The sequence below is a fragment of the Clytia hemisphaerica genome, unplaced genomic scaffold (genome assembly GCF_902728285.1).
Source record: "Clytia hemisphaerica strain Z4C2 unplaced genomic scaffold, Clytia hemisphaerica genome assembly, whole genome shotgun sequence".
Classification (NCBI taxonomy): domain Eukaryota; kingdom Metazoa; phylum Cnidaria; class Hydrozoa; order Leptothecata; family Clytiidae; genus Clytia; species Clytia hemisphaerica.
This window is the reverse complement of record NW_027103900.1, coordinates 1,489,781-1,516,859: the sequence shown is the minus strand read 5'-3', so window position 1 is coordinate 1,516,859 and position 27,079 is coordinate 1,489,781. Positions and strand designations below refer to the sequence as shown.

General features: G+C 35.1%; 2 protein-coding genes across 2 annotated transcripts; one reads left to right on the top strand and one right to left on the bottom strand.

Annotated features, from left to right (window-relative positions):
- The first annotated feature begins 289 nt into the window (after positions 1 to 289).
- Positions 290 to 26,644, top strand: LOC136808869 (cullin-2-like). The gene is made up of 24 exons (XM_067065428.1): positions 290 to 438; positions 620 to 722; positions 1,520 to 1,623; positions 1,748 to 1,844; positions 2,114 to 2,196; positions 2,613 to 2,671; positions 2,762 to 2,799; positions 3,046 to 3,156; positions 3,311 to 3,473; positions 3,817 to 3,941; positions 4,200 to 4,307; positions 4,514 to 4,576; positions 4,816 to 4,899; positions 9,232 to 9,276; positions 9,450 to 9,536; positions 15,440 to 15,586; positions 15,856 to 15,933; positions 16,048 to 16,114; positions 16,597 to 16,702; positions 17,216 to 17,312; positions 24,611 to 24,712; positions 25,128 to 25,244; positions 25,517 to 25,567; positions 26,139 to 26,644. Exons 1-24 carry the CDS (start codon positions 320 to 322, stop codon positions 26,217 to 26,219), a joined length of 2,235 nt encoding a protein of 744 aa, XP_066921529.1. The 5' UTR covers positions 290 to 319; the 3' UTR covers positions 26,220 to 26,644.
- LOC136808904 (uncharacterized) lies at positions 11,268 to 12,857 on the bottom strand. The gene is made up of 4 exons (XM_067065470.1): positions 12,768 to 12,857; positions 12,388 to 12,429; positions 12,118 to 12,187; positions 11,268 to 11,548 (listed from the first exon to the last, which is right to left on the bottom strand). The coding sequence occupies exons 1-4, from the start codon at positions 12,768 to 12,770 to the stop codon at positions 11,316 to 11,318; spliced, it is 348 nt and encodes a 115-aa protein (XP_066921571.1). The 5' UTR covers positions 12,771 to 12,857; the 3' UTR covers positions 11,268 to 11,315.
- Positions 26,645 to 27,079: the final 435 nt, after the last annotated feature.

Below are 27,079 nucleotides of genomic sequence, written 5' to 3'. Positions count from 1 at the left end.
AGGCCAATCAATATTTTGTTAATTTATTATTATATTATCAATCTAAAATAATTACTATTATAATGGCATTATCATTTTTAGAGACAATATCAGAAAAACTTATGTTCAATGTTTGTTTCATTCTTCTGATTGAACTGTCCCTCCTCATTATTTAAAGTAATGTTTGTGTGTTTTTAAAAATCTAATTAACAAATATAAAAATTTGCTTTCACACCAAGGAAACTTTGTGAAATTTTGTGCCTCTCTTTGTAACTCAGATTATAATCTATCTCATATTTATTATTTAGATTCATGAAAACTGTACATAATAAAATAAATAATGAGTCTTTGCCCTGGCGAGGTGGACTTTGATGGTATATGGAGCAGAATCAAATACACAATTGAAAGAGTTCTTGCATGGCAGCCATTTCCTAAGAAAGAATGGAATGATAATTTTTCGTATCTTTTCAGTCAAAGTGCTTTTTATTTTAATTCCTTTAACAATGTTTATTTGACATATTTACACTCGTCCTTGTTGATATACACCTTAGTACAATTTTCAAACTAGAGTTGCAAAGTTACGTGTGAGCCCTAACTATTATTACCTTCACCCTTAACTTGCTGTAATACAAAACAACAGTGACGTGTATGTGATATGTGTTTCCAACCAAGAAAGCCTAGATGAAAGATTGTACAGATATACAAAAAACTTCTTTGAAAATCACACTAGAGACATACACAAGGTAAAATACTGCAATGAAAAAAAGTTTAAAAATAGAAGAAAAAGCTTTTTGGGCTCATATCATCTATAGATAAGATAGTAATATTAGAAATCAAAAAATCCTATTTTTATCAGTCTAAAAACATTAAAAGTTGTTAAAAAGATAATGAAAGAAAGTTATTAAAAATCATGTTACACCATTGCAAAATAAAATTAGCTGGTCTGGTCTACAACTGAATACAGTAGGTCACTTGTTGGTAAGCAGCCTCTAAGTTTTTGCATATAGGTGTGTTCCCAGGTGCATTCAATATCACTTTCCATTGGAACTTGTGTTTATTATATAACAGGTGTTTTGCTGGTTCAGAGTTATGTTCAATTATTGAAAGTGATATTGAACACGCCTATACTCAAAAACTTAAAGCCTGCTGCTCTTATTGCCTTCAAAAGACCAACTCTTAATGACCAGCTAGATTCAAAACGGCTAATCTTATTTCACAATGGTATAACAAAGATTTTTATTAACTTTTTAACATATCTTTTAATTGTTTTTAGACTGTTCAATTTGTGTGTTTTTTATTTCTAATTTTACTATCTATAGCACTGATGATGACATGAGACCAAAAAGCTTTTTCTTCAATTTTTAGACAAAATATTCTCTTTTTTCCTTAACTTCATATCGAATTCAAATACTGGAATGTTTCAAATATCTTCTTGAGATGTCAGTAACAACAAGTAGCAGCCTATGAAAGATTGGTTTAATCAGGTTTAGTTGCAGTCTTTAAATGAATCAATGATTCGAACCTTATGTTTTTCTTTTAGAGAATTTGTTTGCAGAATGAATCTTTGCAAAATCTTTTGAACGAATATTACACACACTGGACTAAATATCAAACTGGATCAAAGCATATCAACTCTTTATTCAAGTAAGCAAATTTTGTTTTCATTCTTCAAAAAAATATCTTATAGATTCTTATATTCTTCCTCCAATTTTATCCCAAAAAAAGTTACATTGAATAAAAGAGCTAACATCTTATTCAAATTATGCAGATATTTGAATGAACATTATGCATTACGGAAGAAACACGATTATATGGAACATATTCAACTTCAGGCTACTGAAAATGAAACCATGGAAATAGGACAGGTAAACAAACATGGTGGTTTCTAAACGCTTATTACTCTTTCTTTTAGCCGAATACAATTTTTCTAATTTTTTCAACATAAGCCATCAAAATTCTACTAAATTTGGTACAGGTGGCTTTTGATATCATTTCTCTATGAAATTTCAAGCTTCATTGATTACTTTGTAAAGAAAAAACATGTTTTCTTTGATTATCTATTGATCTAACTTCCTGAGAGTCATTCGTATAACTATTTAGTATTTATGCATGAATATAAATTTTTAACTTATAGATGGCTTTGGAAATGTGGAAAGCTGAAGTTATAAAACCATTACAAACCAACCTAATAAAAGGCTTACTAGCAGAAGTTACAAGGTGACTGAAATATTGTTTATACCAGTGGTTATATTGTAATGACTGTGGTTAACTGTTCCATACTCATGTCTCCACGAACGAAAAAAATTACCAGAACTGGTACTCTGAATAACATTTCTCTAGATAATGATGCTAGAGAACACCAAATCAAATTTTTCTGTAAATTATGCCTGGGGAGGCACTTATATGATCTGATCCACAGCATATGCCACCCTTGAGACTCCCATGTTTTTATACACCCATATCAAATGATAATTGTTTTGCACGTCGTATCGATGTTTCAAGCTCATTTTCAGGTGGCTTCAGCAAAATAAGACATGGAATCAAACTTTTTTTTGGTGACACAATCAATCATGCCATCCCTTAGAAAATGAGCTCCCACTCCCACCTGATAATTTTTTTTTTTGATTTTACAGAGATCGAAAAGGAGAGCGACCACCGGAAACGATTGTTCGTGGCATCATCAGCTCTCTAAGTAAGATTGACTTCTTTGTATGATTTTCTTTTCATTTTTGTCAGAAATATTTGACTAAACTTACTTAAACCATTACTTGTTTCTTTTTAGTTGATGTTCAAGCTTATGATACTAAAAACCCTCTTAAAGTAAGTAATATTGCTTTAAATAGAAATTTTTCAATTCATTTTCCATAGAGTGGCAATATTTTACACAGAGGATCTGAAAATCAAAATCTTGAAATAACAGCTCTTTACAGGCTCACCCCTCCATTATTTTACTTCCTATTTTACTTAAGCCTTTTTGCTGTCGTTGGGTAGTGTTTTTATATTTATGTTCTCTTTCTAACTGCTTCACAAGTTTTGATTCTTTCTAATTATTTCATTTTACTTCAGCTTTACCAAACAACCTTTGAAGAAAAGATGTTGGAAGAAGAAGCAGAGTTTTACGAAAACGAGGCTAACCGGTTATGGGAGACTTGTAATTGTTCACAATATATGCAAAAGGTATGCCATTGATAAAATCCTAGAATTTGTAAAATAAGATTATTTTAACTCTGATCTTTTCGACTCTTTGATTCTAATTCAGCACTTTTCTTTAGAACTTTTGTGGAATTAATTCTCTAAGAAATTATTGAACTTAAAAATTTCCATATTAAAGGTTGATATACGACTTGCTGAAGAGAACTTACGAGCTCGAAGGTTTTTCGATCCAACATCTTACGATAAGGTCACTGCAGTAGCGCAATCTAAATTAGTCCAAGCGCACCAATCTGCACTAACGAGCGAATGTAAACAAATGGTCCAGGCTATGAAAACAACAGGTAATTTAAAACTGATAACATCGCTTGTTATTTTCGTTTTGGCTTTTTCTATATGCAATACTGGTGACTGTTTTGTTGTAAGGACTGGTAAGGAGATTGTTTTAGGTACTACCTATAAAATGTCAACTAGCAATACGATTCAAATGAGTCTGGTTTCTTCACAAAACAAAAACAGTTCACCGTGCTAACCAGAAGATTCAATTCTCCTTGTCCAAGGATATTTTGCAGGGTTTTCTTTGTGTACTCCTATTGATCTACATAATTTGAAGGGAAAGCTTTTAAAGTCTTTCTTTGAATAATAAAAGAGACAATGTCTAAATAATTTTCTTTGCTTTTTTCATAGACTTGACGAGGATGTATACATTATTGAAACCCATACACACTGGATTCCAAGCTCTTCTATCGGAATTTGAAGAACACATTTCAAATACTGGTCTTGGTAGAGTCAAATCTTTACATAATGAAAACGTAAGTGATTTATCTCCATGGAAAAAAACTGTTGAAGAGGTTCAATTATTTAAATGATATCAACTCTTGGAAATCCGAGTCGATTTTAAAGTGACAGCAAGTCAACCTTTTTTCCGCAAAAAGAAACTTGTTTTTTTTTGCCAACAAACTAAATGCTTCTTAAGCTAAAAATCTAATAGGAAAACTAGAAGTTTCAAAACTTTAAAAAGCAAAATTTGTATGATTTTTTAATAATACCCTTTTATTTCATTTTTGCAGGAAATGGCACAGTTTGTTCACGTGTTACTGGAACTGCACAAAGAATACACAGACATCATTGAAAACGTTTTCAGCTCTGACCAAGCATTCTTCGGTAGTCGCGATAAGGTAGGACAAATGTTGAGCCATTTGTGGGTTTTTCAATAAGGTTTATCAAAATGAATGTTTAAAAGAATTTCTTATTTGCAAAGCTTTTGAGTAGTGTCTTGCAACAGGGAAAGAACAATTGTAGTAATTGTACTGAGGAACGCATATCCTATCAGATATGATATTATGATAAGGTTTATACATGAAAGCTTTTATTTTTTGTTCAGGCTTGTACCAAAATTGTAAATCACAGATTTGACCAAAGACGAGCATGTATGAGTCCAGAGTTGGTAAGAAAGTAATTTTGAAAAAAACTAAGTATATCCTACTATAAGTTACTGTAATTTCAAGATTTACCATAAATGCAATCAGAGAGAACTCAAGTAACCCAATAAACCATAAATCACACAATATAATGCTCAGATTATACAAGTAATATAAAAGAAATATATTTACTCCCATTTATCTTCAGTATGAAGGTTTTATTACTCTAAATGCGTCTAATATTTCTTCTTTTTTTCTATCCCAGCTAGCGAAATATTGCGATTCACTTCTGAAAAAGAACACGAAGAACTTCACTGAATCTGAAGTCGAAGAAAAATTAAATAACGTTGTAAGTATTGGCAAAAAGATATGTTTTTTGTGTTTTTGGACCTACTTTGGAGGTCCTATAAATTAACCGATGTCCGTCCGTTCGTTCGTTCGTCCGTTCGTCCGTCTGTTACCAGCTTTTCTCAGGATTGGGTCATTAGTTTTTTCTAATTTTTGGCACAATGATGCAAAATGGCAATGCCCAAAATGTGACGGAGCCCCATTTTACGAAAAAAATATTTTTCCGGCTAAAATGCCGGAAATATGCCGGAAAAACTGTTTTTTTTTGCATTTTCTCGAGATTTTATCATTAGTTTTTTCTGATTTTTTGCTCAAAGATGCGTATTAACAATGCCCAAAACATGGCCGAGTCCGATTTTTGAGAAAAAAATTTTTCTGGCTTAAAATGCCTGAAATACGCCGGAAATCGCCGTTTTTCTGGATTTTCATTGGACTTTTTTCTTATGATTGATTGTTTTTCATTCAAAAACATTATTAATAGCAATGCCCACCGTCAAGCATGTTTTAATTTTCGATAAAATTGATTTTTGAAGCCGGAACTATTCAAAAATTGCCGGAACAACCTATTTTCGCCGGAAAGACAGTATTTCTTGAATTTTTCAAGCTGTACTTTATATTTTTTTATGAAATTTTGCCCACTGATGCAAAATGACAATACCTAAAATGTGAAGGAGCCCGATTTTCGAAAAACATTTTTTCCGGCCGAAAATGCCGGAAATATGCCGGAAAAACCGTTTTTTTTGGCATTTTCTCGAGATTTCATCATTAGTTTTTTTTGATTTTTTGCATAAAGATACGTAATTGCAATGCCCAAAACATGGCCGACTTCGATTTTTTGAGAAAAATTCTTTTCTGGCCGAAAATGCCAGAAATATACCGGAAATCGCCGTTTTTGCAGATTTTCATTGGACTTTTTCCTAATATTTCTTTGTTTTTTCACGCAAAATCATTATTGATAACAATGCCAACCATCATGTATGGTTCAATTGTCAATAAAACTGATTTTTGATGCTGGGCCTTCTAAAAATCGCCGGAACAGCCGAATATCGCCGGAAAAACGGTTTTTCTTGAATTTCTCGAGCTTTACTTTATATTTTTTCATAAAATTTTGTAAAATGGCAATACCGAAAATGTGAAGGAGCCTGATTTTTGAAGAAAAAAAATTTCCGCCAAAAATGCCGATAATATGCCGTCATAACCGGTTTGTTGCTATTTTGTGGAGATTTCATTAATGGTTTTTCCCGATTTTTGCACAAAGATGTGTATCAGCAATGCCCTAAGTGTGGCCGATTCGGATTTTTGAGAATCGTGTTTTTCCGGCCGAAAATGCCGGAAGTATGCCGGAAATCGCCGTTTTTGCAGATTTGAATTGGGCTTTTTCCATATATTTCTTTGTTTTTTCACTTAAAAAAATTATTGATAACAATGCCACTATCAAGCATGATTCAATTGTCAATAAAACTTTTGCAATTTTGCAACCGGAACTTTCTATTTCTTTTTTCCCTAACCCCCCCCCCCCATCAACAATCAATGATGAAATTTAATGCATTTTCGCTAACTGAGGAAATCACTCGCTTGATAAATTTATGGAACAATCTGTCACCTTTGTCGAATGTCGCCTTGAAAGCCCTGTCCGTGTTACCATCGCTCCTTTTACAGAAACCATCAAAGACATCGAAATCGAGAGAACATACGAAACATCTACAGCGACGTCTGGATCTTTGGAGAGAAGGCGATTTTGACTCGTTGATCCGCGAAAGCCGAATGCTACAATCAAAATTTTCAAAGTCTGCTGCTGATCGAGTTACATCAATATCGAAACGATTTAGTGATTTGATGTTTCAAGGCAAAGTAAACGCAGCAATCAAACTCTTATCTAACTCAACGAATTCACACGGAATTGTACCAATCAACGATACCACGTTGCAAATTCTTCAGCAAAAGCATCCTAGAGGTCAACCAAAGATTGACGAGCTGATTGTTCAGGGACCATTCAACAAAATCGACCCCACGCTTTTTGAAGCCATCGATGAAGAACTCATAAAAAGTATGGCAGCTAAAACAAAAGGTTCTTCCGGCCCCTCCAAGATCGATGCACAAATGTGGCAACGTATCCTTTTGTCAAAAAACTTCGGTGATCGTTCTAGTGATTTGTGCAAGGCGATTGCAAGGCTGACGAGAATCATGTGCACTGAACAATGAAACAAAGAATCCGGTAGGGACATGGAGGCGTTCTTATCGTGCACCCTGATACCTTTGGATAAGAACCCCGGCATTCGACCGATCGGCATCGGGGAAGTTCTTAGACGCATCGTTGGAAAGACTGTTACAACATTCCTGAGGAATGAAATACAAGAAGCAGCTGGCAATCTCCAACTGATCCCTCCGAAACGTACCAGATACCAAACAAGTCGCGTACGCTGACGACATCACTGGTGCTGGTAAACTTGTTGCACTACGCAAGTGGTGGGATGACCTAACGCAACTCGGTCCAACTATCGGCTACTACCCAGAACCTTCTAAGTCATGGTTGATAGTAAAACCCGAAATGTATCAAACGGCACTCGACACATTCGAAGGTACGTCTATAAAGATCACAGCAAAGGGGCATAACCATCTCGGTGCTTCTGTTGGGGAAAAAAGCTACAAGAAGGAATTCGTTTCAAATAAAGTCGAAACCTGGGTTAAAGAAATCAAAACTTTGTCAGACATTACAATAACTCAACCCCAAGCTGCGTATGTCGCCTTCGTTATTGGCTACCGGCAAAAATTCAACTATATCATCCGAACTCTAGACGATATATCAGAATTGCTTCGACCTATCGAAAATGTCATCCGTTTTCACCTCATACCAGCCATATGTGATGGCAGACAGTGCTCCGATATTGAAAGGAAGATCCTCTCGTTTCCGATCAAGATGGGAGGCCTTGGAATCATCAACATCGAGGATGAGGCTAAATTTCAAAACGAAACAAGTCGTTTGGCAACTAAAGTGCTAGTCGAGCGCATCATAACACAATCAAATGAATCAATTGATCCAAGTCAATCGAAAAAGATGTTGAAATCACTAGCCGCTAAACGAATTGGAGAACAAAAACGATCACTCGATCAAATCGTTCAACAACTCCCATCAATCAACCAAAAAGCTTTGGAAATCGCTTCATCTCAAGGTGCTTCCTCGTGGCTGACCACTCTTCCACTGAAAGAAGAGAATTTTGTATTGAATAAACGTGAATTCGCTGACGCACTCCACATGAGGTATGGCTGGGAAATGAAGCGACTGCCCATCAAATGTGCCTGCTCAGCCAACTTCACAATCGACCATGCGCTATCTTGCCATCTTGGCGGCTACGTTATCCATCGACATAACAACGTTCGCGATACTCTGGCAACCATGATGAATGAAGTCTGTCACGACATGTCGATCGAGCCCCAGCTTATGGATTTGTCTCGTGAACAGGTCGATTTACCACGCTCATCTGTTACTGGGAATGAAGCTAGGGCGGATGTTAGTGCTAATGGATTTTGGCAGCGGTATCAAAGAGCATTTTTGACGTGAAGGTTTGCAACCTTTTAGCTCCGAGCTATCGCATAAAATCTATTGGCACTACATTCACTTCCCTTGAAAAGCAAAGAAGAGAGCATATAACGAACGGATTCTTCAAGTTGAGAAAGGGACTTTCACCCCATTAGTATTTGGTGCTACAGGTGGTGTAGCCCGAGAATGCTCAATTTTTATGAGCAGGTTAGCTGATAAAATCTCGGCAAAACAAAAATGCTCGAAAAGTGAGGTTGTGAATGGCATACGACGCAAAATTTCCTTCGTTTTGATCCGATCAGTGGTTGCTTGCCTGAGAGGTGAACGATCGAGTCGTTCGTTTACCCCAGAACAAGCGGCACTGAAGGACTCCAAACTGACGGAAATTTTGACGTCCTTGCATGTTTGAGTGTTGTGGGTTAGACGATTACATAGGCTACTTTTTCGAGGGTTTCTTTTCAGTTTTTCATCATTTTTGGTCTTTTCAGGTGTTTCATTGTTCTCTTTTTTTACAATTTATACAAAAGTATGTTTGTTAATATATTTGACTCATGTCGTATATCATTTTGATTTTCGCTAACTGCTATATTTTCTTAATGATTGTTTTTCTCCTTATTGCTATCTAAGTTTCATCATCAGGTAGGTCCATTCAGCATATTGCTTGTTAATTTTTAATTTTTTAGTGGTTGCTACTATAACAGAGTTTGTGAACATATTCAATCATGCAATCAGGTTTTGTAAGGCAATTCCACTTGTTATCCTATACAACATCTTACTAACATTTTTTTTTCCTAGATAACTATATTCAAATACCTCGATGATAAAGATGTTTTTCAAAAGGTAGATCTTTTATTTTACAAAATTTTCCCTTGAAAATACACTTTTTCCGTCGAATTTCACTGTGCCGTCACCCAGAAGTAATACTTTCTTGTCGGACTTTTTTCTCGATAAAATATATGCAAAACAGTCAATACACACATAGTGTCCTAACAAATGGTTCACTTTTCTTTTAGTTTTACTCGAAGCTTCTAGCGAAACGTTTGATTCACAGTCTTTCTGCTTCGATGGACATGGAAGAAGGAATGATCACCAAGCTAAAGGTTTGAAATCATTTTTCTATCGACATCTACGCAATCACGATTACATATGATACACGAATTTTCTATTAGCAGAATCATGTAATAAAATCACGAAAAACGTGGGGTAAAGCTCTGATTGGCCGATTATTGCACACATAAGCATATTTTTTTCAAAATATCCCGAGTATGAGGTAATCTTTGCATGTATTTCACAAATACGCCCCATTATTCGATAATATTGTTGAAAAGTTAACGGCAATAAGAAACTATCACAAAACGCACTCTCCCTTATTCGATGAACATCCAAATCCTCCTGAAAATCGAACTAGAGAGCCAAGTTTCTTCCCATTCCTGAGTTTTCCATCAACACCTGTTACGTTCCCGATGGATCCGTGCAAACCTAGTCGAAAACTGTGTTCGAGCTGTAGTAAAAACCTTGTATTTTTGGTAAGATCATAATTACATTTCATATACAGTCTTTCTGTACCGCAAAATTAGCGTTCTAGTTCTTCTATGCGGTCACAATTGCATGTTTAAATGTGTTGATCCTGAGTTTTGCTTCTAACAACTCACTTACTGTTCGTCCAAATTTGTTCACACCTAGTGTTGTTAAGAACCTTAAGTTTATGATTGCGTTTCGGTATTATTAATTTAAGCTGGCTTGTTCTGGTTTATAGCTTTATTATATATAGTCTGGGGAATTTTTGGGTTTTTTTCACTGGGCATAAACTTTTCTCACAACTCATCGCGTCATAAATAACATTTTGAGTTTTTTCGCGAAAATAGAGTGAAAACAGTTAGATACCATCGACGAAACTTCATTCTTCAATTAATTTGATAGTTCAATTCCCGTTAGCCAATGTAGGCTAAAAATCTACAGATCAGAGTATACTTTATTTTTTTAAGACATGCCGAGTGAGCACAAATTTACTTCCTAAACATATTGTTTGCACAAATACTTTTTCTTACTGGTGGGAAGTGCACTTGAAATGTCTATTTGTTTTAAGTGACAAATATTAACATTGAAGGATTACGGCTGAGCAAATATGAGCTAGGTTTTAGATTTTTTACACTGGAGTCTCCATAACTCGAACCTGCACTGATGGGAACACAATTTTGTTCGAGTTATGGAAAATAAGAAACCCTTTCCGAGCGCCATTTTTTAATTCGATGTCTTCTAATTCATGCGGGTGGTTTATTTTAATAGATTTACAATAATTTTTAGTATTTGATTTTCCTCTAATTGAATACGGTAGAGGATTAACCTACCTTACCCCCTGACCAGGAGAGAGTACAGCCGCAGGGTACTAACCCTGATTTGTCTTAGGATCCACTACCATTTTTAGTAACGGGTCCTAACTTTTTTGAGGAAATAAGGGACCCTCCCCCCTATTTAGAAGCCTCGTTACCAAGGAAAATATGGCTACATAACCCTGGAAAAATACCTTGTAATACTTAGCAGTCAATTTCACCTCAGCAAATATGGGTAAGCTCAAAATCGGGAATTTTTTGCGACAATTTGATTTTTCAAAATTAGAATGCGAAAATTCAGTACTAGGTATTGGTACCCCCACCCCAAATGTAGTGCGTGGTACTAAATTTCTCGAGATTCAAAATTAGATACCACTACCCGGCTATGGGTAGCCCTACGGTTGTACCCCTTGCTCTGTCAATAATGATGCGGGCCGGGTCAATAAATATTCTCTTAACGATCTCTCGAGGACTAAGATGCAAAATAATAACGAACTAATGTAGCGTGGTACGATATATTTTTTAGCATGCTTCAAAAAGAAAAAAATATTAATAATACATATTTGTTGTCTGTTTGCATTTAAAGTCACAGCAGAGAATTTGGGCGTTCGTGTTACATCGTATAGAATATCCCGCTTTGTAGCATTGTACATTATTGAAGTAGCCACTTGGATAACGAACTTGACAATATATGTAAGGTTTTCGGCAAAATTGAAGCTTATTCTTGGTACATGCTTGCCAGTGTTGAAAAATCTGAGTTGACCGTTTTGACAGAGCATCATCTGTAGTAACAAAGTTAATAGTTTTGTTTTTAAATACTCTCGGGTACCTAATAGCCCGGGGGGGATTGGAAAAAATCTCAAAACTTAATAAGCGGGGAGGGGGTGTTGGAATAAAAATGTCCTGGGTAGAAAATTTTTGAAAAGGAGGCTAATACATCGGAATTAGGACAAAGGAGGGAACTTTCAAAAACATTTTCCCAAAAATTAATAAGCGGGGGTTGGAACAAGACTCCTGGGTGGAAAATTTTCGAACAATTAATTAGCGGGGGGGGCGGCTTTTAGGTACCCGAGAGTAAGAGTGATATAATTTGCTTACTCATCAATTTTAATTCGCAAGCTTTTTCACATTGGATTGACACGGATACTGGAGCAAAATTTGTCAGAAAGAGGAAAATAAAAACATTTTTTTTGCTTATATCAGCATAGTATAACAATAGGCAGACACTGTCCTGGTATGAAATACGTGTCTGATATGCTCTTGATGTGCCTCATCGTCCTGCAATCTATATTGATAGTTTCTAACTGTACAATATATGTATCTCGCGAGAAATGCCAAAAGAAGAACTTACCCATGCTACCAGGAACATCTTCTTGGTTGATGTCTTCAATAGCTTTGAAGTTGAATGAAGACGGCTTTGCCTAAAATAACGCAATGATAAAAAATATAAAAGGATATACGATTTTTACACCCTTCCCTACTTTCTAGCTAATTGAAAGAGGACCCTTTGGGTCACTCTTGCTGTGGTCGAAAGACAAAAGATATTTATAAGAATTAAATTGTTTGATGAATAGATCTGTATCGTATAGGAAAAAGGGAATTGTTTTAATCATCCACTTACCAAAGTCAAAGCCAAAAGAGTAACCAAAAGGATCATCGACTTCTAAAAATGGAAGCAGATCGTTTAGAGAAGATATTACAATCATTTTTCATAAGAACAATTTTATATGAGAATAACGAGACTCAAAGCGACAAAAAAATAAGAACAATTTAAGAATAATGATGAGTCTGGAATTGCCGAACTTAAACCAATTCAAGGATCAAAGAAGTTAAAATCGAGTACAAAGCCTAAAATATCCTAATTTGATCCAAATATAAGAAGAGGACAAGCTAGAACAATTTGAGTCTCAAAGTGCCAAAAAACAAAAACGGTCGACCCTCGGTAAAAATGAAATGGTTGTCACAAAAAAAAGGTTAACGTTCCATATTTTAAAAACCTACCATTTTCTTTTCACCTTTCGACGTTTGTTGAGCAGTGAGGTGTGATGAATAAACCGATAGAATATCCAGGCTTTTTATGCACTAGCCTTAACTCTTTTCCAGTCCTCCTTTCAAATCAAAATAAAAAAACGGAGCACTTCAGTCTTGTTTGATTTTGCGAGGGAGAAACTTGTTATTTGCTTTTGCAGTAGTAGTATACTTACAAAAACAAACAGTAGCCTCCATGCCTCTTGGAAGAAAAAAAATAAAATTATTCATCCAAATTTCGGGCCGAAAAAAAACAAAAAACTATATTACCATTTTTTTACAGTAATGAAGAAAAGAAATTTAACGATCATTTGCGATAAACGAAATTATGTTAAAAAATGATTACCTTAAGGGAAGAAATTTTCGCGGAATTTAATTTCGCGAATGAGCCGATTTCAAAAGTTTCACGGAATTTAATTCCGCGATTGAGAAATTTCAAAAGAATTTCTTTTACAGAGAAAATGTTTTTCATAATTTTCATCGACATTCAAGACGATTTCAGTCACATTACCAAACTTTAACAACAAAATAATAATATCAAAGATGAATGTTTCTATTATAAGTCATGATTAAAGGGAATAGCGCTATACTTATAGTAGGGGTCGGAGTTGCTGGTACTTCCATGGTATACTCTGAAATACATGCTGATGTCAGCTCGAAAGCTGATTGGCTTAACCGACAGTTATACGTGGTTTGAGAGTATAGCTAAAACTTTGTTATGTTTTCAACAGTAAACGAAAGTGAATGAAGACAAAATGTAAACAAAAAGATTGCAAAGAAGTTTTCGAATAAATTCACAATAGAATGTCTTCATTTAAAAATAGAAACACTCGATTTCATTCAAAAGAAAAAGACATTCTTTTTTTCTTTCAGTTTTATGTAAGTCTTTATGTGTTGTTGTTGAACATTATAGTAAATTATATTAACTTTTTTGAATATATTTTTTGGAATAAAGTCACTTTTGGTTTTTGTTATGATCCAGCACTCCTAAATACTCCTCCGTATGGGTGTTTGTGCCAATGCTAGATCAGCATTTCATAAATATACCATGCGTCGTTCCCTTTAAACTTCATCGCCTTCTTCTTCCTCCAAAAAATCGAATTTCGAGGAATTTAATTTCGCGATTTAGCCATTTTGATGTGTTTCGCGGAATTTAATTTTGCGAATTACGCCCAAATTCGCGAAATTGAATTCCGCGAAAATTTCTTCCCTTAAGGTATGTGTTCACCTTCCTTGACACATTCTCTTTAATTGATCATATCTTTAGAACAACAAATTTTTATACATCAAAAGTATATATTTTCTGAAAGCCAATAATACTCTCTTTCTAATGGTAAAAGTTTCAGCTGAATTTAAAAAACTGGGCAGGATATAATTAAAATCTTAAGATTTTTAACCTTACCTACTTCAAAGAAGTTAAAGTCACCCATAGCTTTTGAAATTTGAAAAAATAATTTCGATACTATGTTCCCAATAGATTGAACCAGGGCCGGCGAAACTGGGGGGGCCGGGGGGCCACGGCCCCCCACGTTTTTGCTAAGAAAGGCCCGTCGGCGCCAACCATGGTGGCGCCTCCTTAGACACTTACTATTTGGCCCCTCCACTTTCAAAATTGATTCGCCGGCCCTGTGAACCAAAAAAATGTCTTAGGATTTTTTTTTGGATCGACTTTAACTCGAGAAAACTTAAAAATTGTTAAAATTTGGAAAAAAATCATTCATTTCTCGAGTTTTTTCCACTTAACCTGAAATTGTGAAGCTTTAACTCGATTAGAAAAAAAATCCTAAGACATTTTTTTAGTTCAATTCTTTGCCGAAAATATAAAAAAAAAAATTAAGTTCATAGCTAAATGCTATGGGTGACTTTAACCTCGTTAAAACTAGTATGGTCTGGTAAAATTTCGTTTTTTTCTACATCAATTTGAAATTTTTAACGAGATGATTGCTGTTAATTTGAGTAATCAGTGAAATGTGTCAAAAATATTACTATTCAATAGAGGTGAGAATAAACATCAGCTGAATTCTCTCGTTTGTCTTTGTTGTTTCCGAAAGAGACAATTATTTGAGTAAATAATCCATCATAAGACGAACTTTGTTTTGAAATTTAAATGGTTATAACTCTGGATCTAAAAAAGATTTTAAGATCGCGATTCTACCAAAATGAAATCCAGTACATTTTCTTCCACTTTGACTGAAAAAATTTTTTTTGACAAAAAATCGGAAAAAAGGTGTACACATACCTTAAGGTATTAGGATTTTTAAAGGATTTAGGATTAGAATTTTTTGATATTTTGAGATTTAAATACTGACTTTCAAGAACGAGCTTTGAAATGGTGTCCACCGAAACTTTAAACAATAGGTGAACAACATAAAATGCCAGAACGGCATCTGAAATCTGTTCAACCGATGCTAAACCCATGGGTTAATAAAATATTTTTGTAAATCGTACATGTATCCGATAAGGATAATGTCTGAAAATTCGAATGCCCCGAGCATCTAATTTAGGGTTAGCAGAATGAAACTGTTTAAATATGCCGCTATCATTTTTCTTAAAATTTCTCCAATTACTGTCCCTTACGGTAATTCAGTTAATAACCCTTTCTTGAAAATTGGGATCCTTCAGTTTCATTCTTTTTATCATTCCAGCTTGCATGTGGTTACGAGTACACCAACAAATTGCATAGGATGTTTACAGACATGACCATTAGTACAGACTTGAATCAAAAATTTACGAATTTTGTCAACGATAAGAGTATCAACCTCGGGATCAACTTCTCACTACTGGTTTTACAGGTATGTCTAGATATTTCTTTCGCCGCCCTAAGGGCGTATTCAAAGTTATAAAATGCCTAGCCTAAAATCCAGAATTTGAGGAGTTGAGTTACTATTCTTGGCCACCTATCAAAAAAGCACCAGGAAACGGTGATTTCAATGATGATGGTCACCAGGGAAGGTTAAAAACGCTGAACTTTAAACGTCACTTCAAACGTTGGAAAATTTAAACCCATAACTATGGTTTCGAATAATATTTCATTTTGATGATGATTATCTTTTTCTTGTAGTCAGGAGCATGGCCGCTTGGTCAATCGACGGTGGCCACTGTCAACCTCCCAAATGAATTATGTAAAAGTGTCAGCACTGTAAGTCATTTTCATCTCTTTTTCTTTTTCTCATTTAGAGAAAAATATTATCTCAGCTAACCAAGCAAATTCCCCAAAAACCTTTTCACCAACATTGTTATTTTTCAATTTCAGTTTGAAGCATTTTACAACAATATGTTCAACGGTAGAAAATTGACGTGGTTGCAACATTTATCAAATGGTAAGCACTTGCTGGTATTTTGCAATTTTCTCACCCGACTCCTTGTTGTATTATTCACAAAATCTACTGATTTTTCTTCTCAATATTTTATACCTATTACCATTCAGAGAAGATCCCTTCATAATTGGGTTTTGTGGAAGTTGTCTTTTGAAAGCGATTTCCCCTGGACTTCAGCTCCTACTTATCTACTTTTGTACTCCCCTCTGGTTTTGAAAATTTTCTGATTCTCTGAGTCTCATACCTCCATAGTCTTAATTCGGATATGATGGTTAACAGATTGAGACAGTGTAATCACCATAACTCGAGATCTCCTTTCCTCTCCGAATGTCTCCCTAATTCGAACAAGGCCTCAAGTCTCTGCACGCGACAAACCCTTACAAACAAGTTTCTGATCCAAATTTTCCATAACTCGAGCGAATTTCTATACCCCCCGCACAAGCTCTTTATATTCTCATTTTGATACATTTTTTGGCTATTTACAGGTGAGATGAAGTTAACATATCTTAAGAAACCATACATCGTCACCTGCACAACGTACCAGATGGCTATTCTTCTACTTTTCAATGGAACAGACACTATGACGTATAGGTAGGACTTTTTTGTTTCTTCTTTGTGCGCGTATAAATGTCACTGCTCTTTTTGAGAAATGATAATTTGCCCGAAAATTAAAAAAAAGAAAAAGTGTAGAATTTCTGGGGGCTTTTTAACCGAGGGGGTCGATCCTTCACTATCCATCCTTATGATAAAAAAAGTAAAGACTAAAAATTTAATTTTATTCATTATTTGACGTTTCGGTGTCTTCTTTGCATCATGATCACAAGTATAGTAAAAAAAAATATTCAAAACGAATTTCAATTTACAACATACATATCCTTGTGGTCAAATTAATGAATTGTAACCTCAAATTTCAGATTTTAGGCCTTTTAAAAATGTTTTTTCTCGTTGACCCTCACAATGCAATTTATGATACCTAAAATATCTATAATCGTGTGTCTTACATACGAAAGGTTGCTTACCCCCTTAAAAGTGCTGTCCCCTAGTGTTTTGAACTTCCCTTGTGGATATCCCCAATATTTCAAAAATGTTCTTTATATTTTTCAGGGAGATCGATAGTCACTTACAATTAGAAGTAAAAGAACTCAAGCGAACATTACAATCCGTCTTAGATGTCAAACTACTGACAAAACAACCTTCTGAGGTACGGGTAATATTCGTTCAATTAGCCTGTGAAATTACCTTAATACACATTATTTTATGAAAATATATCCCTATCCCCCGGTCTGTCTGTCTGTCTGTCTGTCTGTCTACCTGTCTGTCTGTCACAAAAAAATTAGGGCAATCCAGAGACCTTAAAAGTGGTCGAATTTGGCTGAAAATTTGCACACTTTTCCTTGGGTGAATATCGAGGCTTTTATGACGTAATAAAAGTGCAAATTATCACGTCAGTCGACTCTAACTCGAATTTTATTTTCAAAAGATATTTTTCGAGTTAAAATTAACTCGAATTTTATTTTTCGAAAAAACCTTTCGAGTTAGCTAACTCGGAATTTATTTTTCGTTCACAAGTTTTTGAGTTAGCTATCTTGGATTTTTTTAGAAAAAGTTAACTTGAAAAATGACGTCATAGCAACGATTTTTGTTTGCTGTTTCAAAGCTTGAATTTCAAGGTCGCCTTTGAATACTGAAGGGTAGGTAGGATAGAAATTAAGATCAAAGCAAGAAGAGAACCCCTTTAAAAGTTCAAAATAATGCCTTTTAGTCTTTAATGTGTTTGTTGAACGACCATTAAAAGAGTGCTCAATACTCTTCGTAGAGCAAATTCAATAAAGTTTTCAAAAATCACCATGTAAAATACATTACTAAAAGTTTCATGCGACATACGCAATCATCAGATGTACAGGGTGTCCCTAATTAAAGTATCGAGTTTGAACATGCGATTGAGTAGAAAAGTTTGTGTGTGTTATCGCTAAAATATAAGAACGTTCTCCATCACACAGGCTTATTACAAAAGGTAGTTACAACTCAGACGGAGAGCTTAAAATACAATTTTGTGAACACGCACATAAAACTTTCTACTCATAGTTGTGTTTCGACTCGATACTTTAATTAGGGACACCCTGTATAAAAACATTTCTAAAAAAAACTGATTTTTATGTACAGAAATTTTTCAAGTGCTATAAAAAGTAATAAAAGTCGTAAAAAAATGATTAAAAGCAATTTTGACATAGTAGATGGTAAAAGTTAAAAAAAGACTCAAGAGTCCGGTGGGACATTTTAAATGTTTTTTAATAAATGCTTATTCATGTGTCTGCACGTAGAAATTAGTCTTTTAGTTTTAGGATTTTCTGGACTAAAAACCACAGATATCTAAGCCCGAAGGGCTAGATTTGCAACTTTAAGCTTTCTCCAGCAAAAAAAAAGTGAAGCAAAAATTTGACTTTTTAAATTTCGTGCCGATGGATAGGATCTAGCATTTTCATTGTTTTCGGAGCGCGAGATCAAAAAACGTAGGCGACAAACGCTATTTCACATCTCTCAAACCGGTGAAATTGCATATTTTAGTCACGTGACTCTGGTAGGAAATCCTTCCAAAGATGAGCTTCACTTTTTGATAAAAGCCGCAAATCTAGCCCTTCGGGCTTTACAGATATCTGTGCTAAAAACTGCTTAATTCGCTCCTTGAGTTATGAAAATCTACTGTTTTTTTACCACGGTAATATTTATATGAATTGCACGGGCAATTTAGAATATTTTCAGTTTGCAGTTTTTACGGTTATACTTTTAATTCACCAGTGAGAAAATGCAGTTGTGAATATATAGAAAATATAACCCTAATAAAACAACAAATAGCTTCCGTGACCTTTAATTTACTGTGTGTTTTAGAAAATAACTAATTTTCACGCATTTACGCAACCGAAAAAGCTCATTCACGCATTCACGCAAACTGCTGGGGGACTCTTAATTACACCCTATTATCACAGATCCACTGGTCTCACTGCAAAATATTAGGCTATTTTTCCTATCCTCAATGAGTTTTTCGACTTGAAAAAAATAGAACTTAAGAAGGCTTTATTGAGCGAGGAGATATGATTCTTTACTAACGAGATATGTTCATTGATATGATCACGGTCATTGGTAAGATTTTAAACTTAAGTTTGAGTTCTAGCACTAAAAAACAAAAAAATTGAGAGGAGAAAAAAATAAAAACTAGGTTTCTGAATTTAAATAGAATACAATTAGGAGTCGTTTATAGGAAAATTTTCAGAGATATAAGGGGCCATATAAAGCAAACTGATGCTCCTTTCAATTTTTTTCACAACCTGCTTTTGCCTGAATTAAGTCGTCCAGAATTATAGAATAGCACTTGACGGATATATGAATTCTATGAAATAACCTAATAAGCTGAAGCCATTTAAGCCTATTATAAGCGGTAGTTATCCATTAAACTTCTTTGATTTATTTTTTGGTTTAATCTTACTGATCGTTATAAAGATGAGTCGGTATCTGTGCATACTAAAAGCCCTGCACTTTGCACAAATATGAGGTTTCTAGTAGGTTATCAACAGTTCTTAAGCTGAAAACCTTCAAATTCAAATCCTACTTTTATTGATTTCATTTCTTTCCTATTAGATTATGATTTTTTTCTAAAATTTCTAAAAAATCCAGTTATAAATGTAAGATTCGGTTCTTCATTTTATGGATGATGATTACATCAAAAGTCCACATACCGTCCACATAGTACGTACGCACTAAAATGTCGAAAGTTTCTTATTCAAATCGTTTGGTTCGGACCTGTTCCGGACTTATTAAGAAGCAGCCGGCGGAGAGATTTTTTAGCAATATTTGTTCTTATCTTCTAGGTGACCACATGTTATGATCTTCAATTTTCTTATACAAATGATGTGCTCTGATTTCTAGGAAACCTTTATCGCACTATTTGTCTCCCTAAACTTATTACTACTTCAGAATCAGCCGGCGGAAAGAATTGTTAGCAATATTTGTTCTTATCTTCTAGGAGACCACATGTTATGATCTTCAATTTTCTTATACAAATGATGTGCTCTGATCTCTAGGAAACCTTTATCGCACTATTTGTCTCTCTAAACTTATTACTACTTTATGGTTGGATGTGTTCTAAAACCTAGGAAAAACATTTTGCCTAGATATACTTCTAAGATATATCGCAAATTGTCGTAAAATTCGAAGTTATTCAAAATTTTATCAAAAATCCCTTCAAAGATCAAGTTTTTCGGACCTAGAGATTACACAATTGAATTTCAGGTCATAAAAGCTAAACTTTTTAGGGGTACGGGGTTTGCGATTTCCGAAATACCGAATAATTTTGCCAAAATCTCCGAAATTCCATAAAAAAGTACTTGCAATTCAGATACCAATTTTCTAGGATATTTTTCCTCGTTTTGACTAATTTTTCATCAAATTTTATAATACCGAAATTTCGAAGCAAAAATTCATGGATTTCCGAAACCTAAAGAATTTCAGGATTCCGAAATACCGAAGGAATTCTGCCTGATTTCCGAAATTCCGATGAAAAAAGGTTCGATTTCCGCAATTCTGAAATACCGTACGCCCCCACTTTTTAGGTACCTATACTTATGATAGGTATGAAAAAAATCATTTTATTCTTCATGGTTACACCCAAATAAATTGTAAGGCCCTCAAAGTTCTATTTTAAAGCTCATTTATGGTAGTGGCCAATAAAATCTGAAAATCGACTTTCTTAAAACATGGTCATATTGCATACTAAAATATCACAAATTTGATGAAGGTTTAGAAAAACATTGAAATGAATAAAAGTTTTAAGCCGTAAACCGTTTTGTTGACGTTTGTATATTTAGGTAAGAATGATCTAATTGTAACACAAGTGACGAGTAGCAGCGAGTAACTGTTCAAAATTTAGACCAAATGGACTATTTTATGAAGTTATTCAAGAAAACCATTTTCTAACACCCCTGTCTCACAGCTCCGGTGAAACTTTGTCCTCAGTGCGGATAAAATATTCCTATTGAAATCTCAATTGGGATAGAAATTCTATTGTTCATAGGTTAAAAAATCCAGTTGGGATAGTTGTGGAGTGCAATTTTTAAACATTGAATTTTGAGTGGGGATGAAATCAAAGTCAATTTCCCAGTGTGGCTGAAATTCCAAGGTACCACCGGGGGCAAATTTTTGGCGAAATTTTCCAGTGGGATTGGTTTTTTACGAAGTAATAAAAACTTTCTTAGCAGCTTTTACATAGAACCATACATACCTAGGGAAGAAATTCAAAGGTAGCATAGACTCGCTGGAACAAGTTTTAGTCCTTACTGTTTCTCTATCAGGATATAAGGGGTACCTCTTTTTTTGAGTTTTAAGGTCTATCCAATGGCAAAGGCTTCAAAATTTTGACGTTCTTCTAAAAAAATAATTCCCGTTCAGTACAGAAATCGAGCATACTCGCTTGAAAGTCTTCTATATAGTTTTTCGAGAGCTTTCAGTTTCTATGATTGGTTTTGGCCTAAAATGAGTTTGAAACTTCCAAAAAAAATTAGGCCCTTGGGCTCTAGCCTAGGTTTTCAATAAATTGGTCCAAAAATAAGGGGGACCCTTAAAGTTTTTCTGCTTCTCCCTTCTAATATCAATCCATAGGGTATTAGGCATGTCTAGTCCAAATTTGGTGCTTTGTTCCAAATTTGTACGATAATTACACCAATCAGGGCTACTATAATATCGAGCTTAAAGCCTAAGACATTGTGATTTTTAGTCATTAAGAATTTCACCAATAAGGGTGTGGTCAAAAATCTGCTCTGGTGGGGTGGAGGATATTTTCAAAAATTTCCCAAAAAATTCGCACCCCCCACCCTGATATCCTCAAAAAAAATCCCCCTTTACCAGTCAATATATTTTTGGTACACCCTTCTTCTTTAACCTCTCAGAACGGATGATTTGAAGCTACAATAATAACAGCTGCCAGAGGCGTAGCCACGAGTTTTCGGTTTAGGGGGGGGGGTAAGTTTGAAAGAAAAATTGACTTTTTTAAAGACATGAAAAGAGACATAGTTCAAAAATCGACCCTCAGGCAGACTATCTCCTCAAAATTTCAGCAGGAATTTTTCGTAAATTTTGGTCTGAAATTCATGAATTTATGACCCCTCAAAGTTATTTTTTTTTATTTTGGTAATTTTGGAACACTTACAGAGACTAAATTGCTTGTTAATTGTTAATGGTTTTTGTACTCCTTTCGAGGGTGTGAAAAGAAACCTTGTTATAGCTCGCACATACCCGGCACCCATTTTGCCTTAGTACCCCCAGGCTTTAAGTGTTCTAGAACCACTAGAGAGCGCAGTTGATTGATAAAGCACTTTTTGATGACGTCACTTTTCAAACAAATAGACGATATCGGCTTTCTGAATTCTCCCCGAATGATTACCCATGATGCATTGTCAGGGTTTGGGTTATCGTCCGTGAATTTTTTTGCGCAATGCATCATGGGTAATCATTCGGGGAGAATTCGGTAAAGCCGATATCGTCTATTCCTGTAAACAAGATTTCCAAAAAATTCTCGTAAGGCAATTCTGACTATTTTATGACGAAAAGTAGATGACGAAACTGGGGTCAATTGTAAAACTCCTAAAATGGCTGAAAAATTGCCAAAAATCCGCAACATTGCTTGATTACTCAGCAAAAATCCATTTGCTTCCATGGTTTTAACCCTTTGACTCCGCTGTCGACCGCTGTGTTTGACCCTACAGCGCGCAGTGGTTTTTCATAAAAAGTCACCTTTTACGCAAACCGGTATAACTTTTAAACAAAACAACTTCAGCTAAAAAGTTATATATCTTTGAAAAGGAAAATTTATCTGCTTTCTTCTGAGCCATAACATAACTCCTATACTGCATTTTATCTCAGTCAAAGTTTCAAAAGGTTCAACACTACATTTTACGACACCGAAAAAAAGTGCAAAATATGGGCCAATGAAAATCTATTTTTTCAAAAGCTATTTTAGTGAAAAACAAATAAAAAACTTACAGAACAGCAGTAGAAGACATTGATGTGTTGAAGGATAAAAAAATTCTGCACTAAAACTGCCAAAATACTTGAAGAAATCTCAAATCCTTACCTCTAACTTTCATAACAGTCATTTCACCGCCTCCATCTTGAATTTGAACGTTTTTCAAATGTTTGTTTTGATTGCGCACTTCATCCTAACCCTTTGAAACCTATACTTTCCGGAATGGAAATTTATCGCTCTTTTCAAATATCATAACCATTTGATTCTCACAACAACAGAAAACTAAATATCATTGCTTAAATGACCATACATATAAAAGACGCGTATACGCGTCCCTCGTATATAGGCGCGGACGCACATGTGCGTCCCGCGTGGGCTAAGGGTTAAACGGCTGAAATTGTTGTTTGAAAAGTCAATTTTTCCATCCGAAATGTACCTAACTGACATACACAACTAACCCTACTTACTTAACTCGAAACCAATATTGTAGTATTTTGAGTTCGAGTTATATAACTCGAGATCATTTTGATGGCAGTTTGATTTCGAGTTATATAACTCGTTTTAACATCTTACAAAGGAACAACAACACTCCCTTTTGAATTTGTAGAATCATAAAGAATTTATGTTAGAAATATTCAATATAACTCTCAAATGTATTGTATATGCATAACTAACATACCTTGAATGTTGAAATAATTTGCAATATCTGTAGAACTGACAAAACAATTTTCTGGAGCCAAAGTACAAGCAAAGAACACCCAGTGTGGTAAAAAATCATATACTCATGCAAGTCGAAATTCAAGAATCAAAATGTAGTTTTATGAAGCAAAATTTTGTTGGTGCACACAGAAGATACATCAGGGCACTTAAATTCAATAAATCTAATTTCTCATCTTTTACAAAATCTTCACTCCACATTGAATTGATTAAAACAAGAAGAAAGGAGGAAGAAAAATAAGCAAACTTCCTTCCGCCTACTTCTTTTTCGAAATGTTTTGGGTTTTTCTACTACCATACAAAAAAACCCAAGATAGGTAACTCGAAAACATATGAACGAAAAAAAAATTCCGAGTTAGCTAACTCGAAAAAAGGTTTTGTGAAAAAGAAATTCGAGTTAGTTAACTCGAAAAGGATTTTTCCAAAGATAAAATTCGAGTTAATCCTAACTCGAAAATCCTTTTAAGAAAATGAAAAATCGAGTTAGAGTCGAGTGACGTCATAATTTAGCTAACTCGAAAATTGCTAACTCGAAGTTTTCTAACTCGAAGATTCCGGGCGGTGAATATCTAGGGGTGCTTTTTTCATTTTTGGAAATTTTGATTTTTGGGCCTGGGACTAATCTTTTGTGTGTTTTTTCGGGCCTATGAATTATGTGAAGCATGTGAAGTTGAGCGGACGTGCGACTATTTGGTAATTGCCTATTATAATCCACATACTGGAATTATCAAAATATGATAATATTTATGTTATCAACATTTTATTTATAGGAGAAGGATTTGACAGTATGTACATTTAACTTAAACAAAGATTTTTCAAATAAGCGAACCAAGTTTAAAATCACGGCAGCCGTACAAAGAGAAACACCACAGGTTCGTAGTGGATGATATCATTGTTTCACTTCCCTTCATTTTTGAAATTCTTGATGGTTAGAGAGAAGAGAAGCTGATATTTTAAGACTGCTGGCCTTCTGGAAAGTTTGATTTCTCTCAGTAAGTCAGCCTGCGACCGCAGTCGGGGTTCGGGGTAACCCCTTAGGCTCCTCTTTCAATAGCTATCCACTCGAAGGTAGGGGAGTGCGCCACTCTTTCTCCCTGGATTACCCCACTTAACCCTGACCATTCTCTTAATTGCTAAGCATCAAGCTGAGAGGCTTTGACTATCAATTTTTGTACTAAGTACGAAATCTTTGGTATGACCCGGTCGAGGATTGCACTACGGTCGCTTTTGATATTGATCCCTCTACCTCCTATTTCCCATCAAATCTTTGCTCTATTCTTTCACCAGGAGGTCGAACAAACTCACACGTCAGTTGACGAAGATCGAAAAATGTACACGCAAGCAGCCATCGTTCGTATCATGAAATCACGGAAAGTCATGAAACACAATCTTCTCATTCAAGAGGTTTGTAATAGAGACTGCTTGTTATATCAGCTTAGAGTCGTACAACCACCCTCTCACATTGTTAGATGTTTCGAATTGGGGGTAACTCAGTGTTCCAGATCAAGTTTGTCTCGTGAGAGAAATTCTGAAAACTTTATACTCAAGATACTTTTTGCTCCGTCTTTTTGCACCCGAACAGAACTTACCTTTTTATCCTTCCTGTCGGTAGAAAGTGTCAAATTTGTACTTTGATCGACCTTTCATTGTTTATCTTTATGACGTCATTTGTTTAGGTTGTGGACCAATCACGTGCACGATTCTCGCCTTCCACACAATTGATCAAGGTAAGTGGATGACGTAATGTGATCCATGCGGACGGATAGATAAAAATTCTTTGCGGTTCTTTTCTTTTCTTTTTGTCGGTATTAAATTAATAGTAGACAGATTTCTTGTTTCCCATGTCTGACATGTCCTGAGACGTTTCCACTAATATAGTTAGAGATTCTCAGACAAATAGTTTATCTGAGATTTTAATTCATGAGCGAGATAGTTCCAAGAATGCGTTTGACAAAACTGAAAACTATTGAAATCTTGTGTCTAATCCATCGTGAACAGATAAAAATCAATGTTAGTAGTTCATGCACCGCGATAGTAACCCTCGCACCAAAAATTACTTTGATCAGTAGGGGGGGGGGTTTAAGGTCAATTTACTTGGAATGTTTGAAGCCATCGCTTATTCAGACGTTTTGACGTTATTCTACTCGAACCCATATCATTCTCGGTATTTGAGTCAGATGAGAAAGGTTGATGTAAAGTCAAAGGAAGCGAGAAGACTTGAACAGCAAATGCAGATGTGATTAAAGTAGAAAAAAGAAAATTCACATCTGAATATTTTTCATTTTTTCCTCACTCAAGAAATGCGTGGAAGCGTTGATCGAGAAGAATTATATCGAACGTGTCAAAGGAGCAAGAGATGAATATAGTTACGTCGCTTAATGTAAAGTTACCGTTTCATGTTCCATGCAAAAAGAACGATTCCACGAAACGCGACACTTAATCCAGTCGATTGATCCTTAAAAGGATGAAAAATCGATTCAGTGACATTCGATTCGATTTGGCGTTCGCACATGCCACCATGGACCCCCCTCCAGCTAAAGAGGTAGCACCATTCTCCTCATGAAGAAAAACTATTAGTTCTATCTATCTATCTATCTATTTGTATATTTTAACATAGTTTTATCTGATAAGAATTATTTTGTAAAACTTATAATTTTCAGCGTGATCTTTTGATGAGCAATTTTTTTTACAAAATTTTAACGCAAATGCTGCTCAATTTTAACTTTCTAATTTTTGGCATTTATATTCTAGACTCTTTATGTTCAAATTTTTAATAAGTTTTCGAAAAGGCTGGATAGCATCCCGAAAGTTGAGTTCATATTTCTAGCATTGCAATGGGCTTTCCCAGAAAAAGACCGTATACCCCCTGTTGAGGAGGTCCATCCCTCTGTGGTTGGAAACGCTGCAACCCCCTGGAATTCCAGGCAAATTCAGGTTTAAACCCCTCTGGAATTCTGAATTTTAGTAGGATTTAAAAAGCTACCCCCACGGAATTCCAGTTATTTTAGGCAGATTTTTGCATCTCCCCGTGGAATTCCGCCACATTTCAAACCTTACCCCCTCGGAACGGAAATAGACCTCCTCAACAGGGGGTATACGGTTTTTTTCTGGAAAAGCCCAATATCTAAATTTTGCAAAGAGACTTAAGAAGCTTTGTCTTTTAGGAATCACACGTCCTGATTTGTTTGATTTTTTCCAGCATTGACATTTTATATTTATTTTTCACACAAAAAATTGAA